This window comes from Ailuropoda melanoleuca, chromosome 2 (assembly GCF_002007445.2).
Source record: "Ailuropoda melanoleuca isolate Jingjing chromosome 2, ASM200744v2, whole genome shotgun sequence".
NCBI lineage: Eukaryota > Metazoa > Chordata > Mammalia > Carnivora > Ursidae > Ailuropoda > Ailuropoda melanoleuca.
In genome coordinates this window covers 132070418-132094661 of record NC_048219.1, presented here as the reverse complement: position 1 = coordinate 132094661, position 24244 = coordinate 132070418, and the positions used below count along the sequence as shown (strand labels likewise).

The window sequence follows — 24244 nt, the reverse complement described above, 5'->3', positions numbered from 1 at the left end:
CCTTGAGCTTACAGCCCTGCTTCTAACTGAAGACTTTTGTACTTGCAGTTTTCTCTGCCAGCTGCACTCTATCCATGGAGCCACATAGCTAACTCCATTACTTCTTTTATGTCTTTGCTTACATGTCATTTCAAAAGAAATGCATTCCTTTGAATGTTTGAGCTGTTCTGATCTATCATCTTATTCTGCTCTCTTTTCCTTCATTGTACTTATTTTTACTTGATATATTAGGTATCTATACATCTATTTATTATGTCAATATAGATTCTATAAGAGCAGAAACTTTGTTTTTTCATTGCTGTTTTTCTCATCAACGTCTGAAAACCCAGAACAGTGTTTGACCCAGTATTAGGTGCTCAATAAACATTTATTGATTTTAGGGGACATAAGTGTGCCCTGTCAATACAAACAGTAGAATAGGGTGCTTGGGTGGCTCAGTAGGGTAAAGTGTCGGACTTCGGCTCAGGTCGTGATCCTAGGGTCCTGGGATCGAGCCCCACATCTGGTGCCCTGCTCCTCAGGGAGCCTGCCTCTCCTTCTCCCTCTGGCTGCTGCTCCCCCTGCATGTGCTTTCTCTCTGTGTCTCTGTCAAATAAATAAATAAAATCTTAAAAAAAAGTAGAATAAAAAACCTTTACAGTAGTTCAAAGGAGGAGTCCCTGGTCTTTTATTTTAAAATGTGAAAGCTGGGAGTATGCTACCAGTTTATTAATAAAAGAAAAATTATTCTGATTACCTGAGTTTGCTTGCTCTGTGGCTACAGTTAAAAACATTCTAGACATTCTATTATAATGAACATTATTTCTCCTAAGCAGCTTTTCCTGTTTTGAGAATGTTTTTACTCAGGAGACAAAACATGGAAATGAACCTAGGTTTAAATAATATTTGTATAATTGCATGTATAATTGTAAAATTATTGGATAATCTTATTGTAAATAAGCTTCTTAACAAATATTATTAATTCCATTTGAATACTGATTCATTTTAACAAGATCTGAACTTTTTATTTCTAGACTGATTTCGTTCTCTAATTTACATATTATTGAGTGTGTCTGGTTATTTCTTCATTGCTAGATTAGCGTTTGCTGGGTTGTATTTCCATTTCTCTTTCTCCCAATGTTGCATTCAAGAGCAGTATTTAGGAACACACAGTAATGCCTTCTTAAAATAATGTGACTTAGTAAAGTAATACCTTGACAGAACTTGGAGTTTGCAGAATGATGCAAGCTAAAATGTTTTTGCTCTATAAAATGTATTTGATTCTCTTTCTCTTCTAAATTCCATGTCTCTCCTTTCAATATCTGCTTTCCAGGATGCTTTGCAAGATTGATGGAAACATTAAATCCAAAAACTAAAAGGGAAAAAAATGTGAATGTGAATTTCAGTTGACTTTAGAGGAGATATATTGCTTAATAGAAACACGCAAGAAACAATGCTAGTGGGCAGTAAATCCCAGATTAATTACACATATTCAATATGCTATGGAGCCAATGCATGTAACTGAACTTTTTTATAAAGTACTATAATTTTATGATTTTTAGCACTAGCCAGTAAATTTACAAGCATTAGCATTGCAATACGTGATTTTGTCCCTATTACCAGTAGCAAAATTACTGTGCTCTATTATGAGCCTATTAGACCTCTATTCCCACATTTTTTATTTAGTGATTTCTTAAAAATCGGTGCTTTATGTTTTGTGGTACAATCAACAATACACTTCAATTGTTGGGAGATTTGAAACTGCTAAGTAACAAATCTGTGAATTCACAATGATATTCTAAATGATCCAAGAAATGTCATTTTAAGCGGTAATATCAATATGTATTTTGGTTCATTAGCAGAATACACAATGGCTATTTCTAGCATCTTCCCAGTCTCTCTGTTTAGCCAGTTTGTATTGTGATGCCTGGCCTGAAGCAATTCTATTTTTAGTTCTAATGGAACAGTCTTAAATTGCTTATTTTCTGTTTACTAAAGTCATCCCGTTTGTTACCATGGAAACTATGACAAGTGCTCTAGCTAACTATTTTATTAAATGAATTGAAGATATAACTGAAGACTGTGAAGGTGCACATGTCATTCTTAAGACATATTTTTCAACATCTGTAAAATCATGGCTGTATTTATAGAAAATATGAAATTAATTATAAATAAGGTCGTCTACATTTCAAATCTGAGAGGCTATTGACATTTAAAAATCTGAATCATAACTAGCACATAGGCATCCCCAACTTACAAAGAGTCCATGTTCTAAAAGTGTTTTTGTAAATCAGCTTCTCAGAAATTAGAATATATTCACCCATAGAAACAACTTCATAAATAATAAGTAGATCTCTAGACCCACCCTCAAAAGCTCTTCCACCTGTGAGGTCTCAATCTATAGCAGTATTGGCAATAGTCTTTGTTCTCAGCTCTGGCAGTAGAAGCCACGTTGCAGGGGTAAGAAAAAAGGAAAGTTTCTCATACTTATTTTGTTTTTAATGGTTATGGCGTGCAGAGGACACCATTTTAGACTAATAGTATCCACTGATCTTAGGAATATCAGGCTTCCAAGTATGTTCTTCTGGTATTTGACAATACCCCTGGCCTCAGACTGTTGATCTCTCACTTTCTTACATCTTCCTCTGTACCCAGGTCCAGCTTGCTCCCAAAGTGCTCCTGCCTTTGCCCTGAACCATCATTCTCCTCAAGATTCAAGATGGTTCCAGCCAGTTAAAAAAAAATCAAAAAATGCTCTATTTTCTGAATAATTGAGAACATTTCCTGAAATTTTGCATTTTAAAAACACAATACTTTTGAACCCAAACAAATCCCTAACCTGAGGTTTCCATCACCATGACTAAAAAAAGAAGTATCTAGAGGGTAAAGATGTGAGAAAGCTGCTTTAAGGAAATAACTTAGTTCTAGAAGTCAGGTTCAAGAAGTTAGTCAGAAGTCAATTGATTTAAAAGAAATCAACATCTTGACAGTATTCCCTAAATCTTGGATCTTGGATTTTCTGTTAGAGGACGGATGGCAATAGTTAATTGTAAGCTGAGTCATCCTTTTGTTCATCTCATTTCCAGGAGATTCTAATAAAATATATCTTATTAGCCCCATAATTGTGCTTTAAAAAGAATATCATCTTTCTGGTAAAGGAATCAAATTAACACAAAAATATAGACAAAATTTTGTTCTTGTTTTCTAACAGATCACAAATCAAATAAATTCATTATAAGTTGGGCATTGTGAATTTTTCAGAAAGAAAGAAAAGAATTATTGGAACATATACAGAGTCAATAACTTATTATTTTGTATCCAGGAGATTAAAAGAGAAAAAGAAAATAATTTACTTAGCACTAAAATCAAGATGACACAAATGAGTTATCTTTACTGTTTATACAGCTATATTTTATATAGTTTCAGAATTAATCAAAATATATACAAGAAGGCTGAGTTTTTCTACAAAGTTAAAGAATATGCTTTTTTTCCCTATACAAACTATTATGATGGTGAGTGTGAAAACAGATGAGATTTGATATCTGTTTTTCCATAAGGTAATACCTGAATTTGCCTGTAAGGTCTTTATGGCAAAATGTGTGCATTTTCATGTAAATATATGTGCAATGAAATATGAAATAAAAGTCAAATTATTTTTGTTAAATTTCAATAATCATTTATGATAGAAAATTCTAAAGGTTTATTAGAATTTGAATATTACTAACACTTAAAAATGAAGGCATATTTTTTTTTAATTTATTTACTCGACAGAGATAGAGACAGCCAGCGAGAGAGGGAACACAGGAAGGGGGAGTGGGAGAGGAAGAAGCAGGCTCATAGCAGAGGAGCCTGATATGGGGCTTGATCCCACAACGCCGGGATCACGCCCTGAGCTGAAGGCAGACGCCCAACCGCTGTGCCACCCAGGCGCCCCATGAAGGCATATTTTTGACCTAACACTGATTTTTCGTTTCCTTAGGGTCCACTTTCATCTGTAACACTCACATAATACCAGTGAAAAACCAAGAGGGAGTGGCTATGATGTTCATCATTAATTTTGAGTATGTGACAGATGAGGAAAACGCTGCCTCCCCAGAGAGGGTAAACCCAATATTACCAGTCAAAACTGTAAACCGTAAGTAAAAGGCAACATGTACATAATGCTGTTGATATTCTGCTACTGATAATACTGCTACTAGTAATTTTAATACATTCTTCATTTGGGTTAGTTTTTAAAATATGTTTGCATTATAAGTAAAATAATTTTACATTTAAAAAAGCCATAGCTGCCATTACCCTTTGTTACCTTACAGACTTGACCAGTCGCTTTTACAGCCATTTGACTTGGTTTTACCATTGTTAATTCAACCAGTCCCCTACTGATGGACATTTAGGTTGTTTCCAAAATTTGGCCATTACAAACACAGCCAGAGTGAATTGAGACATGTGGGTATATTTCTGGAAAATTATTTTCAGGGTAAGAGTCTATAAGTGGGATTCCTGGGTCAAAGGGTAAATGCATATGCAGTTTTTTTTAGATACTACTAAACTCCCCTTCCTAGGGTTTGAACCATTTTGCACTACCATCAACAATGTATTAGATCTTTTTCGCCAAAGCCATGCTAACAGGATGAGTCAGTCTTCTCCATATTTGTCATTACGATAGGTGAGAAGTAGTACCTCAATTTGTTTTAGTTTACATTTCTTTTATTATGAATGAGGTTGAGATATTAAAGCACTGGGATATTTCTTTTTCTGTCTACTGTCCATTTCTATGTATACATTTTTTGTCTTTTCTTTTTCAAAATAAGTAAGTAAATAAGTAAAGTAAGTAGCACATCTCTTCACAGCAAATATTTTTTATGTTTTTCCTGATTTTTGTCATGCAAATGTTTTGTTGTTGTTTGTTTATAGTGCAGTTAAATTTATCAAACTTTTCCTTTGTTGATTCTGAATTTTTGAGTCACTATTAGAAAAGCTTTCACCATTCCAAGGTTGTTATTTCTTTTCTTAGAACTTGTACAGCTTTAGAATCTCTGATACATTTTAAGTTAAGCTTGGTTTATATTGGTTTATATATATATACACCTTGGTTTAACAGGGTATATATTTAATTTTTCACTTTATCAATGGCTCTCCAGTTGTTGTAACATCATTTATTAGGAAGTCTATCTCTGCACCAATAATTTGAGATGCTACCACTATCACATACTAAACCTCTTTATGTGCTAGAGTATATTTCTGGACTTCCTATTCTGTTTCATTGGCTTATTTATCATTCAGAATCACACTGTTTTAATTATACAATTAATCTCTGATATAGCATGCTCCCTTTGACATTAATTCTCAGGAGTTTGAGGTTTTTTCTTGCTAAACATTCTATATGAACTTTAGAAAAAACTTGTCCAGATAAGGAAAAAATTCTTTTTTTTACTGCATTTGCATCAATTTTATAAATTAATTTGAGGAATATTAAAATATTTATGATTTTGAGTCATTCTATAGAAGAATATCATATGTATTTTCATTTTTAAGTCTAGTTTTGGTGTCTTTCAGGAGTGTTCACAATTTTGTCTTACTCTTTAGTTTGCTACTTGGCATTTAACTTTTTGTTATTGCTGAGATTACAAATAGGATCTTCTCTTTCATTATATCTTCTGAGTATTTTTAAAGCTAGTGATTTTTTCTAAGTATGTTAATTTTATATCCTACTATTTTAGTGAGTTTTCTTAGTTTCCAGTGGTTTATGCATTGACTCTCAAGTTTTTCAAGTGTTCTATCATATCAAATAGAGATTGTTATACATTTTCCTTCCCAATTCTTATACATCTAATAGTTTTCTCTTGTTTTATTGTGCTAGTTATTGCTTCCAACATATTATTAAAAAGAAATTGATGGTAAAAAGCATGCTTTGTTCCTGATTTTTGTGTGAATGGCAAGGGTTTTTCATTAATTCAAATGATAGCATTTGGGTTGAGTTGTATGTGTTTTAAGGCTTTCCATTCGCTTATATTTATTAAGAATGGTGTTAAAATTCATAAATTGCCTATTCAGCATCTGTGGAAATGAATGTGCTATTCCGTTTATTTTTATGATACATTTTATTAATCTGGTTGCTAACATCTCTGAAAGGGATCACGTATGATCATGATGTATTTCATTCTGTATTATGCTATTGGATTCTCTTTACCTAAAATTAATTTAGGATTTTTACATCAGCATTCATTAGGAAGACATCTGTAATTTGTGAATGTGTGTGCATATGTGCAATTTCATCAAATATTGGTATCAATGTTATAATTCCTTCAGAAAATAATTTGGAAATTCTTTTTTATTTTCTTTGCTAAAGTACTATCAAATAGTTTGGGGATTATCTGAACTTTAAAAATTAAGTATGATTCCCCTGTGAAATCATCCAGGGCTGATAGTTATTTGTGGAGTAGCTTCTTGACAAATTTCTTTCTTTTTCTCTCCAGAGATTGGACTACTCAAGTTGACCCTCTCAACGAGTATCAATTTTAATAAGTGTTATTTCTCAAGAATTTTATGTAGATTTTAAAATTTTATTTTAATAGTATTATGCAAAGTAGTATTTTAGGATGTTTTTGAGATTTCCTTGGTTCTGTTTCCTTGTTATATATTTAAAACACATTTTAGTTTTTCTTTTTAGTTGTGCTTTTCTATATATTCTGGAGTTAGGTTTTCCTTTGTTTCTTATAAGAAAAAATAATACTTCTCTTTTAATTTATAATTATAATAGGTATTTATATTTACTGCTATAACTACTATGTTTTTTCTTATTCTAACATATTCTATGTTAAATATACTCTCTCAAAACATGTCATTATGTTATGCTCTCTTTGCTTTTTTAAAAACTTCAACTGCATGGGTTTTCGGTTTGTTTTATCCTGTTGTTTTTTTTTCCTTTTTTTTCCTTTTTTTCTTTTTTTCAGTTTTTTTTTTTTAATGATTTTTTATTATATTATGTTAGTCACCATACAGTACATCCCCGGATTCTGATGTAAAGTTCGATGCTCCNTACAGTACATCCCCGGATTCTGATGTAAAGTTCGATGCTCCATTAGTTGAGTATAACACCCAGTGCACCATGCAATACGAGCCCTCCTTACCACCCATCACCATTCTATCCCATTCCCCAACCCCCTCCCCTCTGAAGTCCTCAGTTTGTTTCTCATAGTCCATAGTCTCTCATGTTTCATTCCCCCTTCTGATTACCCCCCCTTTCTTTATCCCTTTCTTCCCCTACCGATCATCCTAGTTCTTATGTTCCATGGATGAGAGAAATCATATGATAATTGCCTTTCTCTGCTTGACTTACTTCACTTAGCATTATCTCCTCCAGTGCCGTCCATGTTGCAGCAAATGTTGAGAATTTGTTCTTTCTTATAGCTGAGTAATATACCATTGTATATATGGACCACATCTTCTTAATCCAGTCATCTGTTGAGGGCATCTAGGCTCCTTCCACGATTTAGCTATTGTGGACAATGCTGCTATGAACATTGGGGTGCATATGGCCCTTCTCTTCACTACGTCTGTATCTTTGGGGTAAACACCCAGTAGTGCAATGGCTGGGTCATAGGGTAGTTCAATTTTTAACTTTTTAAGGGACCTCCACACTGTTTTCCAGAGTGGCTGTACCAACTTGCATTCCCACCAACAATGTAGGAGGGATCCCCTTTCTCCACATCCTCTCCAACAATTGTTGTTTCTTGCCTTGTCTATCTTTGCCATTCTAAACTGGCATAGGTGGTATCTCAGTGTGGTTTTGATTTGAATTTCCCTGATGGCTAATGATCTTGAACATTTCATGTGTCTGTTGGACATTTGTATGTCTTCATTGGAAAAGTGTCTGTTCATATCTTCTGCCCATTTTATGATTTGTTTATTTGTTTCTCGTGTATTGAGTTTGAGAAGTTCTTTGTAGATCTTGGATACCAGTCCTTTATCTGTGGTGTCCTTTGCAAATATATTCTCCCATTCCGTGGGCTGTCTCTTAGTTTTTTTGACTGTTTCCTTGGCTGTGCAGAAGCTCTTTATCCTGATAAAGTCCCATAAGTTCATTTTATCTTTTATTTCTCTTGCCTTTGGCGATGTGTCGTGAAAAAGGTTGCTCTGGCCGATGTCATAGAAGTTGTTGCCTATGTTCTCCTCTAGAATTTTGATGGATTCCTGTCTCACATTGAGGTCTTTCATCCATTTGGAGTTTATTTTTGTGTATGGTGTGAGAGAGTGGTCAAGTTTCATTCTTTTGCATGTAGCTGTCCAATTTTCCCAGCACCATTTATTGAAGAGACTGTCTTTTTTCCACCGGATGTTTTTTCCTGCTTTATCAAAGATTAGTTGCCCAAAGAGCCGAGGGTCCATTTCTGGGTTCTCTATTCTGTTCCATTGGTCGATGTGTCTGTTTTTGTGCCAGTACCATGCTGTCTTTGTGATCACAGCTTTGTAGTACAGCTCGAAATCCGGCATTGTGATGCCCCCAGCTTTGTTTTTCCTTTTCAACAGTTCCTTGGAGATTCGGGGCCTTTTCTGGTTCCATACAAATTTAAGGACTATTTGTTCCAGTTCTTTGAAAAATGTCCTCGGTATTTTGATCGGGATAGCATTGAAAGTGTAGATTGCTCTGGGTAGTATGGACATTTTAACTATGTTAATTCTTCCAATCCATGAGCATGGAATATTTTTCCATCTTTTTATGTCTTCCTCAATATCTTTCAAAAGTGATCTATAGTTTCTAGGATATAGGTCCTTTACGTCTCTGGTTAAGTTAATTCCAAGGTAACGTATGGTTTTTGGTGTTATTGTAAATGGGATGGATTCCCTAATTTCTCTTTCTTCAGTCTCGTTATTCGTGTATAGAAATGCAACTGATTTCTGGGCATTGATTTTGTATCCTGCCACCTTACTGAATTGTTCTATAACTTCTAATAGTTTGGGAGTGGATTCCTTTGGGTTTTCCATATAGAGTATCATGTCATCTGCAAAGAGAGACAGTTTGACTTCTTCTTTGCCGATTTGGATACCTTTGATCCCTTTTTGTCTTCTGATTGCTGTTGCAAGGACTTCTAGTACTATGTTGAATAATAGTGGCGAGAGTGGGCATCCTTGTCGTGTTCCTGATCTTAAGGGAAAGGCTTCCAGCTTTTCCCCATTGAGAATAATGCTTGCAGTAGGCTTTTCATAGATGGCTTTTATGAGATTGAGAAATGTACCCTCTATTCCTACACTCTGAAGGGTTTTAATCAGGAAAGGATGCTGTATTTTGTCAAATGCTTTTTCTGCATCAATTGAGAGGATCATATGGTTCTTGAGTCTTTTCTTGTTGATATGATGTATCACATTGATTGATTTGCGAGTGTTGAACCATGCTTGCATCCCAGGTATGAATCCCACTTGGTCATGATGGATAATCCTTTTAATGTACTGTTGGATTCTATTAGCAAGGATCTTGTTGAGGATTTTGGCATCCATATTCATTAGAGAAATCGGTCTGTAATTCTCCTTTTTGAGGGGGTCTTTGCCTGGTTTGGGGATCAAGGTAATATTAGCCTCATAGAATGAGTTTGGTAGCTTTCCTTCTGTTTCTATTTTTTGAAATAGCTTTAGGAGAATAGGTATTATTTCTTCTTTGAATGTTTGGTAGAATTCCCCAGGAAAACCGTCTGGGCCTGGAGTTTTATTATTTGGAAGGTTGTTTATCACTGACTCAATTTCTTCATAGTTAATTGGCCTATTTAAGAAATCTATTTCTTCCTGTTTCAGTCTTGGTAGTTTATAGGTTTCCAGGAAGGCCTCCATCTCTTCCAGATTGTTTAGTTTTTTGGCATATAGCTGTTGATAAAAGTTTCTAATAATCCTTGCAATTTCAATGGTGCTGGTCGTGACCTCTCCCTTTTCAGTCATAATTTTAATAATCTCAGTCCTTTCTCTTTGTTTTTGGACAAGTTTTGCCAGTGGTCTATCAATTTTATGGATTCTCTCAAAGAACCAGCTTCTAGTCCTGTTGATCTGCTCTACTGTGCTTCTGGTTTCTAATTCATTGATTTCTGCTCTAATCTTGGTCAACTCCTTCCTTGTCAGTGGGTTAGGCCTGTCCCTCTGTTGCTGTTCCAGTTTCTTGAGGTGAGAATATAGAAACTGCATTTTAGATTTTTCTATTCTTTTGAGTGAGGCTTGGATGGCTATGTATTTCCCCCTTAGGACTGCCTTTGCAGTATCCCATAGGTTTTGGACCGTTGTGTATTCATTCTCGTTGGTCTCCATAAATTGTTTAATTTGTTTTTTGATTTCCTGGTTTATCGAGTCATTCTTGAGCAGGATGGTTCTTAGCCTCCAAGTGTTTGAGTTTCTTCCAGGTTTTTCCTTGTGGTTGAGTTCCAATTTCAGAGCGTTGTGGTCTGAGAATATGCAGGGGATAATTTCAATCTTTTGGTATTGGCTGAGACCTGTTTTGTGTCCCAGAGCATGATCTATTCTTGAGAATGTTCCATGGGCATTTGAATAGAATGAGTATTCTTTGGTTCTGGGGTGTAGTGTTCTATATATATCTATGAGGTCCAACTCGTCGAGTATGGCATTCAAAGCCTTTGATTCTTTGCTTAGTTTTTGCCAGGGTGTTCTGTCTATTTCTGATAGTGGGGTGTTGAGGTCCCCTACTATTACTGTGTTCTTATCTATATGTCTCTTTATTTTGGTTAAGAGTTGGCTTGTGTATCTTGCTGCTCCCCTGTTGGGGGCATATATATTAATAATTGTCATATCCACTTGTTGAATACTTCCTTTAAGAATAATATAGTGCCCTTCTGTATCTCTCTCTATGGCCTCTAGTTTAAAATCCAGTCTATCTGATATGAGAATTGCTACTCCAGCTTTCTTTTGAGGTCCATTTGCGTGGAAGATGGTACTCCATCCCCTTACTCTAAGTCTGAATGCATCTTTGGGTTCAAAATGAGTCTCTTGTAGACAGCAAATGGATGGGTCATGTCTTTTTATCCAATCTGCAACCCTGTGGCGTTTTATGGGAGAGTTTAAGCCATTTAGATTGATAGAGATTATTGACAGATATGATTTTAATGATGCCATTTCTCTTTAAAGTCTTTGTATCGGTTGTGACTTGCTGCTCTGTATCACTCTTGGGGCCTTTTTACCTTTATAGAGCCCCCCTTAATATCTCCTGTAGGGCTGGTTTCGTGGTTACGAAATTGGTTAATGATTGGCGATTTTGGAACGTCTTTATTTCTCCATCAATTCTGAATGACAGCTTTGCTGGATAAAGGATCCTTGGCTGCATGTTTTTCTCTGAAAGAGCTTTAAAAATGCCCCCCCAACCCTTTCTGTCATTCCAGGTCTGTTTAGATAGGTCTCNTCTCCATCAATTCTGAATGACAGCTTTGCTGGATAAAGGATCCTTGGCTGCATGTTTTTCTCTGAAAGAGCTTTAAAAATGCCCCCCCAAGCCTTTCTCTCATTCCAGGTCTCTGTAGACAGGTCTGACGTAATCCTGATACCTTTGCCTTGGTACGTGAGAAATTTCTTTGCCCTGGCCGCTTTCAATACTGTATCCTTGGATCTAATATTTGCGAATTGCACTATGACATGCCGTGGCGTAGGTTTGTCCTGGTTGAGCTTGGATGGGGTCCTCTCTGCCTCTTGGACACGAATGCTTGTTTCCCTTGCTAGATTAGGGAAGTTTTCAGCTACAATTTGTTCAAATATCTCTTCTAGACCTCTGTTTTTCTCCACCCCTTCAGGGATGCCGATGATTCTGACATTGGATCATTTCATAGAGTCAGTAATCTCCTGTAATCTACATTCGTGGGCATGGATTTTTTTAAGACCGGCTTGTATTTTTGTTTTTCTTCTACTAACCCATCCTCCAGTTCGNTTTGTCCTGGTTGAGCTTGGATGGGGTCCTCTCTGCCTCTTGGACACGAATGCTTGTTTCCCTTGCTAGATTAGGGAAGTTTTCAGCTACAATTTGTTCAAATATCTCTTCTAGACCTCTGTTTTTCTCCACCCCCTCAGGGATGCCGATGATTCTGACATTGGATCATTTCATAGAGTCAGTAATCTCCTGTAATCTACATTCGTGGGCATGGATTTTTTTAAGACCGGCTTGTATTTTTGTTTTTCTTCTACTAACCCATCCTCCAGTTCGCTAATGCGTTCCTCTGCCTCCGTGACCCTGGCCATCAGAGCCTCTAGTTTTGACTGCATTTGGCTCATAGAATTTTTAATTTCTGTCAGATTCGTTCTCATTTCTGCCCTTAGGGATTCTATATTCTCAGTAACGTTTTCATTAATATTTTTTTCATGTCTACTCATCATCTTGACCATTGTTGCTCTGAATTCCATTTCTGATAATTTGGATACATCCAAATCTATTATTTCTGTGGCAGAGGCCACAGACTCATTATCTTTTCTTTGCTGGGGGGGACTTCTCCTTCTTGTCATTCTGATGAGGAGAGATTGCGGGGTTGTCCAGAGCCCATATTATTGACTGGGACCCAGGCCATGCGCCCTTGTTTTATAGAGATCTTAGGGATGTGGGCTTCTTCTTTAAAGATTTTATTTATTTATTTGAGAGAGAGAAACAGACAGTCAGCAGAAAGGGAACCCAAGGAGGGGTGTGGGAGAGGAAGAAGCAGGCTTCCAGCAGAGAAGCCCGATGAGGGACTCCTTTCCGGAACGCTGTGATCACGCCCTAATCCGAAGATAGGCACTTAATGACTGCGCCACTCAGGCAACCTGGGTTGTGGGCTTCTTGATTTTTCAGCCTGCCTTCTGGGGGAGGGGCCTGCCACGCCGATACTCAGGAAACCCTGTTTGGGTAGAGTCTCTGTGTCCCCTGCGAGGGAGGATGGGGATGGGCACACTGTGAGCCGGTATTTCCAGGCTTTTGTTACCTGGTGGTTTTCCCTGGCGGTTTGCTGTGCCTCTTCTGAGAGTGAGAGCAGCAGTGGCCATATCCTAGCCTCTGTCTCAGAGCTGAGAGATCGTAGTTCGCTCTCCACTGATGTTCTGGCCACTTTAACTCTGTTTCAGTTGGTGCTGCTAAAAACCCTGCATCGACCCAGGATGTGCTCCCCACAGCCTGTGTGCCAGCCCTCACTTCCAGGGCCAGTAAGTCTCTGTCCTTTGTGTTTCTAACCCCGCCCCCCGCCAGCCGCTCCCCGCAGGCTCCCGAGCTCCCGAGCTCCCTGTTTCAGTCTGGTTCGCCTGTGCTCTGAAGCGCCAGTTTTCAGTCTGGTTGCGCTTGCACTCCTGAGCTCTCGGTTTCACTCTAGTTTGAGTGTGCTGTCGGGAGCTCCTGTTTTCAGTTTGGACATGGGCATTCCCACGCTCACTGTCTCAGTCCACTCTCTTGCGGGTGCTGGTCTGAGAGTCCAGCCCGCTCCCCAGCACAAGGGGCTATTGCTTCCCAGCGCCTGAGTGCAGAGGCTCCCCCCCCCTTCCCTTTATCTTCCTACATCTGTGCTCGGATTCACAGCTCCCCGCTTTGTACCTCAATACTCAGCACTGGAGGTGTTCATTTGTAGAGATACAGATGTATCTTCCTGCATCTCAGGCTGATTCTGTGGGTGTTCAGAATGGTCTGGTAGATCTCCAGCTCGACTCGGACCAGCTGAGAAAGGGTCGCCTACTCCTCCTCCATCTTTTCTCCTCCTTGCAGAAAATGGTTGCCTTTCTGTTCATAGAGTTTCTGCTACTCTTTTCTTCATTCTCCAGTTGCATTCATAGGTATTCAGAATGGTTTGGTAGCTCTCTCGCTGAATTCCTGGGACCAAACGAACTTTAGGTCTCCTGCTCCTCTGCCATCTTGGAACGCCGAGCTCTGTTTTATCCTGTTTTTGCTTTTATTTTGTAATTTGAAAATATTTGTATTTTTTTCTAGTAGTTGTCTTTATAAGAAAATTTTATAGGGGCGCCTGGGTGGCACAGCGGTTAAACGTCTTCCTTCGGCTCAGGGCGTGATCCCAGTGTTATGGGATCGAGCCCCACATCAAGCTGCTCTGCTGTGAGCCTGCTTCTTCCTCTCCCACTCCCCCTGCTTGTGTTCCCTCTCTCGCTGGCTGTCTCTCTCTCTGTGAAATAAATAAATAAACTCTTTAAAAAAAAAAGAAAATTTTATATAATGTCCTTAATCTCTCTTCTTTTTCCTCAGACACCATATTTTGATTTCTTACTATGAGCAAGAATAAAATTAGCCTGTAATCTTTTCCTCCCCTTTCCACCATATAATTTTAGTTAATATCAGTTCTAACTCTTATCTTTACATGCCTAAGAATGGTCCTCTACCATCCAGTTTGTCAATTTAAATTATATTACTTGATTCCTAATTTTTACCAACAAGGTACTCGATGAACTTATTCTTTATTTCCTTCTCCTCTCATTTTGCTTTGTTGCAGCATTTCTAGCTTGTCAGAGGCTGTGATATTCACATAATTCTTACTTCTGTTTTGGTCTTAAATTTCTAGTGAAATATATTCAACCCTCACCACTAGTCTTCACCCCCCCCCACCCCAAAGAAGTGATGTTTTTCCAAGGCTGCTAACTGAAGTCTTGTGTGTTTTTCAAGTCACTTTTTGTCATCTCTTTAGTAGCCAGGGCTCTGACCATTCAGGTCACAGACCTACTCTCAGTATTCTTTGCACAGTGTGGAGCCCTCTTCATCTGTGGGTAAACCATATTTGATATGTGTTCCATCACTCTAAGGAGACCTTTGTCCTCCCCTTTTCTTCACTAAGTTTCTGCCTAACTCTACTGCAATGTGCTTTCCTGAACCAATTCTGCTGATCTTAGGAATTTCTTTCCCTGCCTATATGTTAATTAAAGTGTGTAATTTTTCTGTCTCTAATTACTCTTTAGGCATAGTTTATGGATATTTTTACTTGTCTCATTTATTGATCTCTATGATTATTAGGAAGCTCCATGAGGAAATTGGAATTCAGGTATCTGTTATTGTCTGTGGGGAGCCTTGCCACAAAACTTTAATATTTGAAAAAAAGAAACTGTTATCCTGTATATAAATTCAGATAGCAAACTACATCGTTAAACCTAAGTTGAATACTAAATCAAATGCATACCAGCTGAGAATTTTTCATAATATCAGTTACTTCCTTAGGTATGTCCAAATGACAGTATGATATTCTGTTAAAGCAATATTGGGAGAACTATATTAATGTAATATAATTCCAATATACTGAATATCTTACTCTGAACAATATCACACCTCGGGGAAAACTCTTTATCAAAATCATCAATGTTTCAGTCTCCCAGGTGACATATTTAAAAACAAAATTGAAGTACTTTAAAAAAATTATTTGTAATACCAAAGTCTTGCTCCTTCGAGTTGATGACTATTTTTATTTCTTTATATCTCTCACTAACCAATTATTGGATCTCTCACTAATCATTATTGGATGATTCCTGGGAGTATACTATAGGTAATTTCAACCTGTATCTTGGTCACGAATGTCAATAAGATCTTTTTTGGGGGGGATGCCTGATTTTATGTCTTCATTGTCTTCACAAATTCTTCATTTTCCCATAGAACAGTTATCTTGCATGGTCCATCAAATTGGATGGAAGTGAAAAAGGGAGTTGTATCAGCAGCGTAGCTAGCAAAAAAGGGGGGGGGATTTTTTAAAAAATAAAGTATTCATTTCAAACTGAAATACAAATGGAGAATTGAAACTTTGATTCATTGAATGGAAGATAATCTATACAGTAGCTTCCCAGGGTGTAACAGAGAATCTATGCAGTTTTACACTCTGATAAAAATAGCATCTCATGTGTAAGCCATAGCAAATTCAGTAGGATTGCTTTTTGTTTTATGAATATGAGTGGTTTCCCTACACTGCAGCTGTCACTCCTATACAGAGTCATTGGGGCAAGCATAAATATACAGATAAAATTGTTTCCAGAGCATTACAAAAGACAATTGTTTACAACCAGTATATTAGATTTGATGATAACCTTCCATCATTTTATGCTCTGGAATTTCCTTGACTTGATGTCAATTTTTGAAGCGTTGATTATTAAATTGAGCAGAAAAGTTAAAGAGAGACAAATTACACTTGGTAGCTTCTGATACTATCCAAATTCTACTTTGTATTATTTCCTATTTTGGGAAAAATCCTGCTAATTTTTTTTCTTAAAGTACAATTTTACTACCTGTGTGAAATAATGGTATTAGCTATTTCAGACGTCATTCCAGTGGTGACCACCAAAACAAACAAAAAAAGAAATAAGAGAAAATCAAATCTTGATACACCTCTTTTTTACTGAAACATCTTAACTTTCAAAATGCCTAATTTCTTATCTAAATAAGAAATATGTAAGTGTGGGGGAGTAGGGGGTGTGCAAGCCCCCAAGTGTCAGGATTTAAGTGAAAGTAATGGAGAAAAGGCTACCATTTGTTTGAGAAGATGTGGGTTTCTGTAAATGTAACTGCCTCTCCTGAAATGAAGACAAAATAAAGGAAAAAAATGTGAAGTGACAACAAAAGCAATACAGATGAGAAGAAGGTGGAATATTAAATTGAGAAGTAATAGAGAAGAGGCTGAATGCACAATAGAAAAGATGTATCATAAAAAGGGACTATGATAAATTGGGCTGAGAAAATTCTAGATACTTGTATCAAATAAAGTGATGAATCATTTCTCAGTACAAATATCTAATTTCTGGTTCAGGAACCCTACACAACTAAAGTGAGCAGCTTTCTCTGGGAAAAACAAATTTCTCACAGACGTATTCTCTGTTGAAGATATAGAACCAGCCACAAATAGATGACTTTTTCCCCTGGGATGAAGCAAGTACAGGAGAGAGTATTATATTGATAAGTCTATCAAACTGATAAATTCTGCATAATTGAGTCAATTAATTGCTATGTAAAAAAATATAAATGCCAAATAAAATGTATAATTAAGCCTTTTCTCATTGATGGTTTCTTTAAAAACCCTAGAATCTGAAGAATGGAAATAATATCAAATGGAAGAGAAAATTGTACTTTTCCTATCAACTAAATAGGGGCCACATCTAAAAGAACTAATAGAGTGGGGGGAAATGTGTTCTCTTTTTTTTCTGCTCTAATATCTGTTTCTGTGAAATATTTGCACAGTGTGGAAGATAACCAAATTATGTGTTTTTGCTAATCAAGTTTAAGAGACTTTCACTTTATTATATTAGATAAAATATATTTAAGGTTCATTTTAAATTATTTACAAGGATATTTGAGTTTTATATATCTATTTTATAGCAGGGGTCTAGGACCACAAGTCTGACTTTCTCTCATGCACTTGCACACACACATTTTCTTTGTTGAAAATTTTTGACGGATTTAGGGATACCTCAATTAAACAAAAATTTCTTGATTTAACAACATACATCCAAACAGAAAACAAATGCATTGTATGTTTTTAACTTATTTTAAAATCGGAAAGTCAGTTTGAGTCACTGTGAAAGTTGATGTTAAGCTCATATCCTCAAGTAAACTTTAACTAGTAACACTTTTACTCCGCATATCAGTTTAGGGTTGTTTTTGTTTAAATTTAAGTCTACTTAATTTACTCTTGCCATCATTGTCAAAATCTATGAAATGTTCTCATTTTACTAAACTTGAAATATTTCTTGGGGCGCCTGGGTGGCTCAGTTGTTAAGCATCTGCCTTCCGCTCAGGTCATGATCCCAGGGTCCTGGGATTGAGCCCTGCATCAGGCTCCCTGCTCAGCGGGAAGCCTGCTTCTCCCTCTGCCTCTCCCCCTGCTTGTGTTCCCTTTCTCACTGTGTCTCTCTGTGTCAAATAAATAAAATCTTTAAAAAAAAAAGAAAGAAAAAGAAATATTTCTCAACAAGAAAACAGTCCCACATTGTTTCTTTTATTTACAGAAAGATTATGAACTTTATCATTTATTAATTTATAAATGATTATACTACAAGTCAAAACTATAAATGAGATCTTAATTTTTTTTTCAGATCTTTCACTGTTTTCCCTTAGCAAGTATTTTAAACTTTTGTTAGGCTTCTCATGTCTCTTAACCACAATCCACTCATTGGTCCCCACAGTTACCCTCACCTCCCATACCTCAGAGTAAGGGAGAAGGTGCAGGCGGGAACTCCTTTAACAAGCCCACCCTCAACAAAACGTTCCAGCAATGTTAACTGAGGCTCAGACTTCACTTGCAACCCATTCTCTCCTCCATGCCTTCAAAGCCTGTCCTCACCAATCCCAGCCCCTGCCCCCAATATTTTCTACTGGCTCTTTTCCTTTTGCTCACACTCATGCTGCTGAGAGTAGTCTGTACTTCAACAGACACATTGTTTCTATCACATAATATTTTCTCAAAGTTTTAATTAGTCAAGTTTGTTGCCAACACTTAAAAATTGGAAGATTACACATAAAACGAAAATCTCTGGCTCATTTGGAAAAATATGAGAATCTGACTACATATTGGCAATAAGCAGAATACTTACAAGCAGAACACTTTTCAATAGGGTGTGCACTCCCCTGTTTGCCACAATCCTCACCTGTCCTTATTGTCTGTTTCTAGCTGGCTTTCCTCATTTATGTTGTCTCTTCCTGTAGGCATTTGGATTTTCCATATCTACTCACTCATTTTCTTTATTTTCTTCGTTTCTCGGACCACTATAACTGAACTCTGTTGTGTTCTATGTGTTGCCCTCTAGGTTGAGTGTACCTTGTTAAATCTGATTCTTTTCTCTCTGTTTCTTTATGTTCCACGACATACTCTTTTGTTTCTTTTGATCTCTGTGGCAGCTAATCTGGGACCATTTTGCTATTCCTCTTACTCTACTCATAAACGCTGTTTTTATTATTCTCTTATTATTCTCCTTAGTCATTTTCTCTATACACCCTTCTTGGCCAAACTCATCCATGACCTACAGGGTAAATACCCCTTCACAAATCAGTATCTCCAGCCCATACCTTTCTCTAGACTTTCCTTACTTCTTAAAACTTCGTATATTCAACTGCCCATTGGACAGCTCCTTTGGAAGAATTTTAAATTCTGGAAAACTTAGCATTTCAGGTTAAGACTTCTCTTTCCATCTCCAACTGCCATCCACTCATTCCATCAAAAAATCTTGCTCTTTATACACCCTGAATAGTGTCATCCAAGCCACCACAGCTGGAAACATGAGTTATGCTAAACTTCTCCTTCTCTCTAATCCTCTCTTCTCTCAACCAAAGAGTGATCAAATTCTATCATGGACACATAATGGCTATCTCTCTCACACAGCCCACTGTAATTGCCTAGTAGGTCCCCAACATATCTTTCATGGGCTGATGCAATGGTCTCATAACTGATACCCTTGCTTTCAACCTCTTTTCCTCAGGATCAAATGTCACACTGCTGTACATCAAATTATAATACTCTGCTTTTTATATCCTTTAAATAATTCTTTGTTACTAACAAGATAAAACTCCAAAGTCCTGTGCATTATACAAAATACCTGTGGCATGACCTCTATACTTCTCTAGCCTTATATCCCATCACTTCCCCCCATCCCATCCCGTATTTCAGTGGTGGTTCCCTGAAACCACCACATGCTTTATACAACCTTGTTTGCATAACATGGCATCCCCTCTAATAGAATGCCTTCATCCCTCTAGGATTCTTTCTCCAAAGAACTCTTCATCTATGAAACATTCCTAACTTGCCCAGAAAAATTTATTTGTTCTTGACTCTGCGACATCATGATACCTCATACCTGTCTTTACTACAACATTGGTCATATCTGTTTGCCCAGTGGACAAGTCACATAAATGACTGAGGAAGGCCATGAATAAAAATAGAGAGAGGGTGAAGTCTGTGGAAAACTGCAAAAAAACCTACCTTATTTAAAGTGGTCAAGATCCCTTCAGTTCTAGTTCATAGCGGGGATGTATTTCCTTCCATGCATCCCCAACCTCTTGCAAATAATAAGTATCCAATACATTTTTGGAGAATATGAAAACAGATGAATAAGTTATTTTTTGAGTAATTAGGAGTTTCTTTTTTTAATTTTCCTACTGAATGAGCATTAGCCAATGATTCTCCAAGTGTGGGACCATTGGCATCATCTTGCAACATGCTTGAAATGCAAGTTCTTGGGCCTTACACCAGAGCAACTGAGTCAGAAACACAGAAATTCAGCAATCTGTGTTTTAACGAACACTTCGGGTCATTCTGATAGCCACTAAAGTTTAAGAACTATTGGTATAAGTTAATTAATGTTTACCTAAACCTATAAAGATAAATTTTAAATGAAACTAAATGTGAAAATGTAATAAAGTTAAATTTTATAGTTTCTTATTCTTATAGTTCTTTTCAAAAGTGAACTTTTTAATCTAATCTAATCTTATTAAGGTAGGACAAAGGAGATTCCATTATCTTTGAAAGGATTAAAATTATAGTCTCCAAATCAAAAGAGAATTTCTACTGTTATGCTTATTAAAGTAAAAGTTTGAATCACTCTAAAAGCTTTGACCGAAGCTAAGTTTATATACACAAAGTGCAGCTGGTAATTTACGCAATTACCTAACTAATTTAAACCACTAAAAATGTATTTATGGTTTGGACCCAATATTCTGAATAATTGACACATAAAATATATATTTGCCTGAATAGCTACATTACTCCCTCAAATTTGCATCTCAGTTTTCAGACCTCAAGCTAAGGAACAAAGAATTTTCTATATCCTGGCTTATAAAAGGGCATTCACAGTGTTTTCACTATTCTCCATTGGAGCTGAAAGTTATTCTTTAATTCGAAGATGAAGAGCTGCAGTAGTAATATAGAGTTTCCCCCTCAGTGAGCATTACTATAGAAACAATCTATTATTCAGAAGAATTTAATTAAAGGTTTTACAACGTAACTAATATTTACTATTATCGTAGGTTTGGAATTTTCCTCTTTTTAAAGGTTAAATTTGGGAACTTGACATGGTTGCTAAAAGAAATCTGGGAAAAGTTCAGTCACAGGTTGCAGTCAACTTTATCTTATGCTTCCCCCGTAGAATTTGGGCAAAATACGTATTTCTAAGATCAGGAAAATTGCTGGTAGTTAAAAAAATTATGTTTTATCTCTTTATTAACAATGAAAGTTAATGACTGCCTAAATCAGCATATCCATGCCAAAAAGTCCTCATGTGCATATCATTTGGAAACATTTGTTATCTAGCAATACCCAAATCAGGGACAGTCCCTATTCATACTGCACTTGGGCAACTGGTGTCTGTACCATTTGTGCTTGAAATGTTCCATCAAGAGAGTCCCTGTCAGTTAGTCACCATACAGTACATAATATAATAAAAAAATATTATTATAATAAAAAAAAGAGAGTCCCTGTCAACGTGATAACTGTATGGTCATCCCAGTTCAATTTAGGTTCAGATGTTATTATGTTCACACATTTGAATGGCTTCTTTAACCTGGCATTTGAAAAAGGAAGAAATCTATTGAAGAGAAACACAGTAACATTATCAATAAAGGAAACACTGATATATCAAGCAGTTATCACATAGAAACCTTATTAGGTATGTATACTACTGATGTGTTTGCTTTCATTTCCAATCCCTCTTCACCGAGATATTTTAATTTTGGGTAGCTGAAAGCAGCCCGCCCCCCTGTCCTGTTTTCTGCCTTATCTCCTTTATCCCAAACCTGTCTTTTCTGCTTCTTTGCTTTCACGATGACCTGGCCAGGTTGGAAGCAGTCTCTCATCAGCATTTATGAACCTGTTCCAGAAGTTCTTTGCTGCTGCTGCTGCTGCAGCTCCCATAAATGCTGTCACTGCTACTGCAGCACTAACTTCCCCCACCTCCGCGCATGTGTGCCATGCGCTACTCGGTCAGGACTCACATTGCTTCAAAATTCTAATTCTGCCTTATTGTAAGTTGCTGCTTTTTCTTTGGTATCTCTCACCCTAGGAAATCTCCCAGGAGTCTTAGTTTTTTCAAGGCATTACTGACCACATCTGCTCCTTTAAAGGATCACTAATCTAGCTTCCGGTTTACTAGGTGGATGGACTTCCTGGTGATCTTTTCTGGTCACTAACATTAGGACTGTACTGCCCATTTGTCACCAACTAATCAGGTTAACCAAGTCAGTACTGAGTTCACACTGAGTGATCCTTTTTCTCAGTCTAACTGCCAACTACTACCTTCTTTGACAATATTATGGGTTGTTCTAGCAGCCTTGGGCAGTATCCTATACTCATTACACATTTAGGAGTAGGAAAGATTCATCTCCTTGCAGGGTACCTCTGTGGAAATTTGACAAGGCAGATATGTCAATTATCTTCCCTGTTTCTCCCATCAAATTAGATCTGTTGCTCTCTCTAACTCAGAGATTAAAGTCATATTTCTCTGCACATCCAGAGCTATTTGGCTGGAGAAAATCTCACAGTGATCTTAAGGCTTCCAATTTAAGCGTCAGATGTGTGAATACCATGATTTTAGAAAGGTACATAGACAGTAATTCACTAATCCTTATTTTATGTGATAATAGCTGATAATAGGCTTAATTCAGAAGATAGGGCTTTTTTTTTTTTTGGACCAAAATCTGGCTATTTTTCCTGCCCTACTCTGTGGACACTGTGCTATTCAGCCAGACACCTTCCTCAGGACTGGGACAACCTTGCTGCTGGGAATATTGGCTACTGAGTACCCATAACTCTGCTCCTCATTGAGAACTGTAGTCAAAGACAGGGAACTGGCTTATGTAGGTTATGGGCCTTCTCATGAGGTGGCTGTAGCAGGTGACTGGCTGATGCAGGGAGACAAAGGCCGGATACCCTGACTTGAATTTGGTGTCACTCGGAAGGGCCTGTCTAGCTCCAGCGCTCCTAAGAGGGCTGGCTAAAGCTCCCATTGCATTTGCATGAGTTTAACTTCCTCTGTGAAATCCTGTCTCCCTCCTTTTCCTCAGGAGTATCTCCTGAGAACACTCCTCATAAGACCTTTTGTTCTAAGAGTTCTAAAGTTCTAAGAGTTTGCAGAAATGAAAAGAAGTCGAATGAAGAGAATGATTGGGAGTTTGTAGTTGTGAGGAAATTCAATGATCAGAGATAAATGGATGACTTTGGGGAAATACTTGTGTTTCTGCAAGAAATATTATTTCTAATATTCCCAGATTGATTCTTAAATTAGAAAAATTGTTTTCTTCCAAATTCAAGTAGATAAGAACCAGCTCCCAGAGGAGAGGATAAGAGAGAAAGAGAGAGAAATAGCAGTTCAAAGGTCTGATGAGGTCTTCTCCATTCGGAAAAGTTTCGCAAAACTATATTCTAAAGTCCCGTTATCACGGGAGATCAGATAGAAATGTAGCTGTGATCATTATAATTTTGTGAAAACTATGATTAGCATAAATATATAAGCAAAGAAACTCAGAACTGAAAGGAACGTTAAGAGTCAGCTAATCCCGGGGCGCCTGGGTGGCACAGTGGTTAAGCGTCTGCCTTTGGCTCAGGGCGTGATCCCGGCGTTATGGGATCGAGCCCCACATCAGGCTCTCTCACTATGAGCCTGCCTCTTCTTCTCCCACTCCCCCTGTTGTTCCCTCTCTCACTGGCTGTCTCTCTCTGTCAAATGAATAAATAAATAAAATCTTTAAAAAAAAAAAAAAAGAGTCAGCTAATCCCAGGGAACCCCAGGGGAGGTTAGTAGAAGAGTTCCTTAGGGGTGGGGGATTTAGTTATTCATCCTCTGATATCAAAAATAAAATTGTGTGTATGCATGTATCTACATTTATTTAGAAGAGAGTTATGATTCTCATTAAATCCTCAATATGGATATTTATGGCCCAGGAAAACACCAAGTCTTGTGTAAAACTGAAATTGAATAAAAGAAACTGCTGTTTTATTCTCACTTTATCCTGATTTCCTGTTTGGCCTTGGGCCACATATTTAACATCTTTGTGTATAAAGATTGGAGACATAATTCTAGGCTTTTTAAAGAGAACGATGATGGATTATCTGTGTGCCTATATGGGTGAGAAGTAAAACCTCTCAGTTAAATATGACACAAGATACACGAAGATGAAGCTTCCAAACTTTATATTAGGCAGCTTCTTAAAAGTGACATGTTCTGAGAAATACATTGTAGCAATAGTTAATTCGTGTGTGTTATAAACTAGATACGTCTTAAATAAAAATCATATTCATGTAAGCAGTTTATCAGTACTTTACAATTACTTGAGAGAGTGTAAAAAATGGGTAAAAACTCTTATTCTGTTGTTCTT

General features: G+C 37.1%; 1 protein-coding gene across 7 annotated transcripts in view; it reads left to right on the top strand.

The window, feature by feature from the left end:
• Window positions 1-24244, top strand: part of KCNH7 (potassium voltage-gated channel subfamily H member 7) — a 459439-nt gene that overhangs the window by 298629 nt on the left and 136566 nt on the right. For 6 of the 7 annotated variants that reach the window (XM_034654653.1, XM_034654651.1, XM_034654657.1 and 3 more), the window contains exon 3: window positions 3959-4114. The exons of the other annotated variant lie outside the window; for it this stretch is intronic. In XM_034654653.1, the coding sequence (XP_034510544.1) occupies window positions 3959-4114 (156 nt within the window). The remainder of the gene's footprint in view (window positions 1-3958; window positions 4115-24244) is intronic. 7 annotated transcript variants of the gene reach the window in all.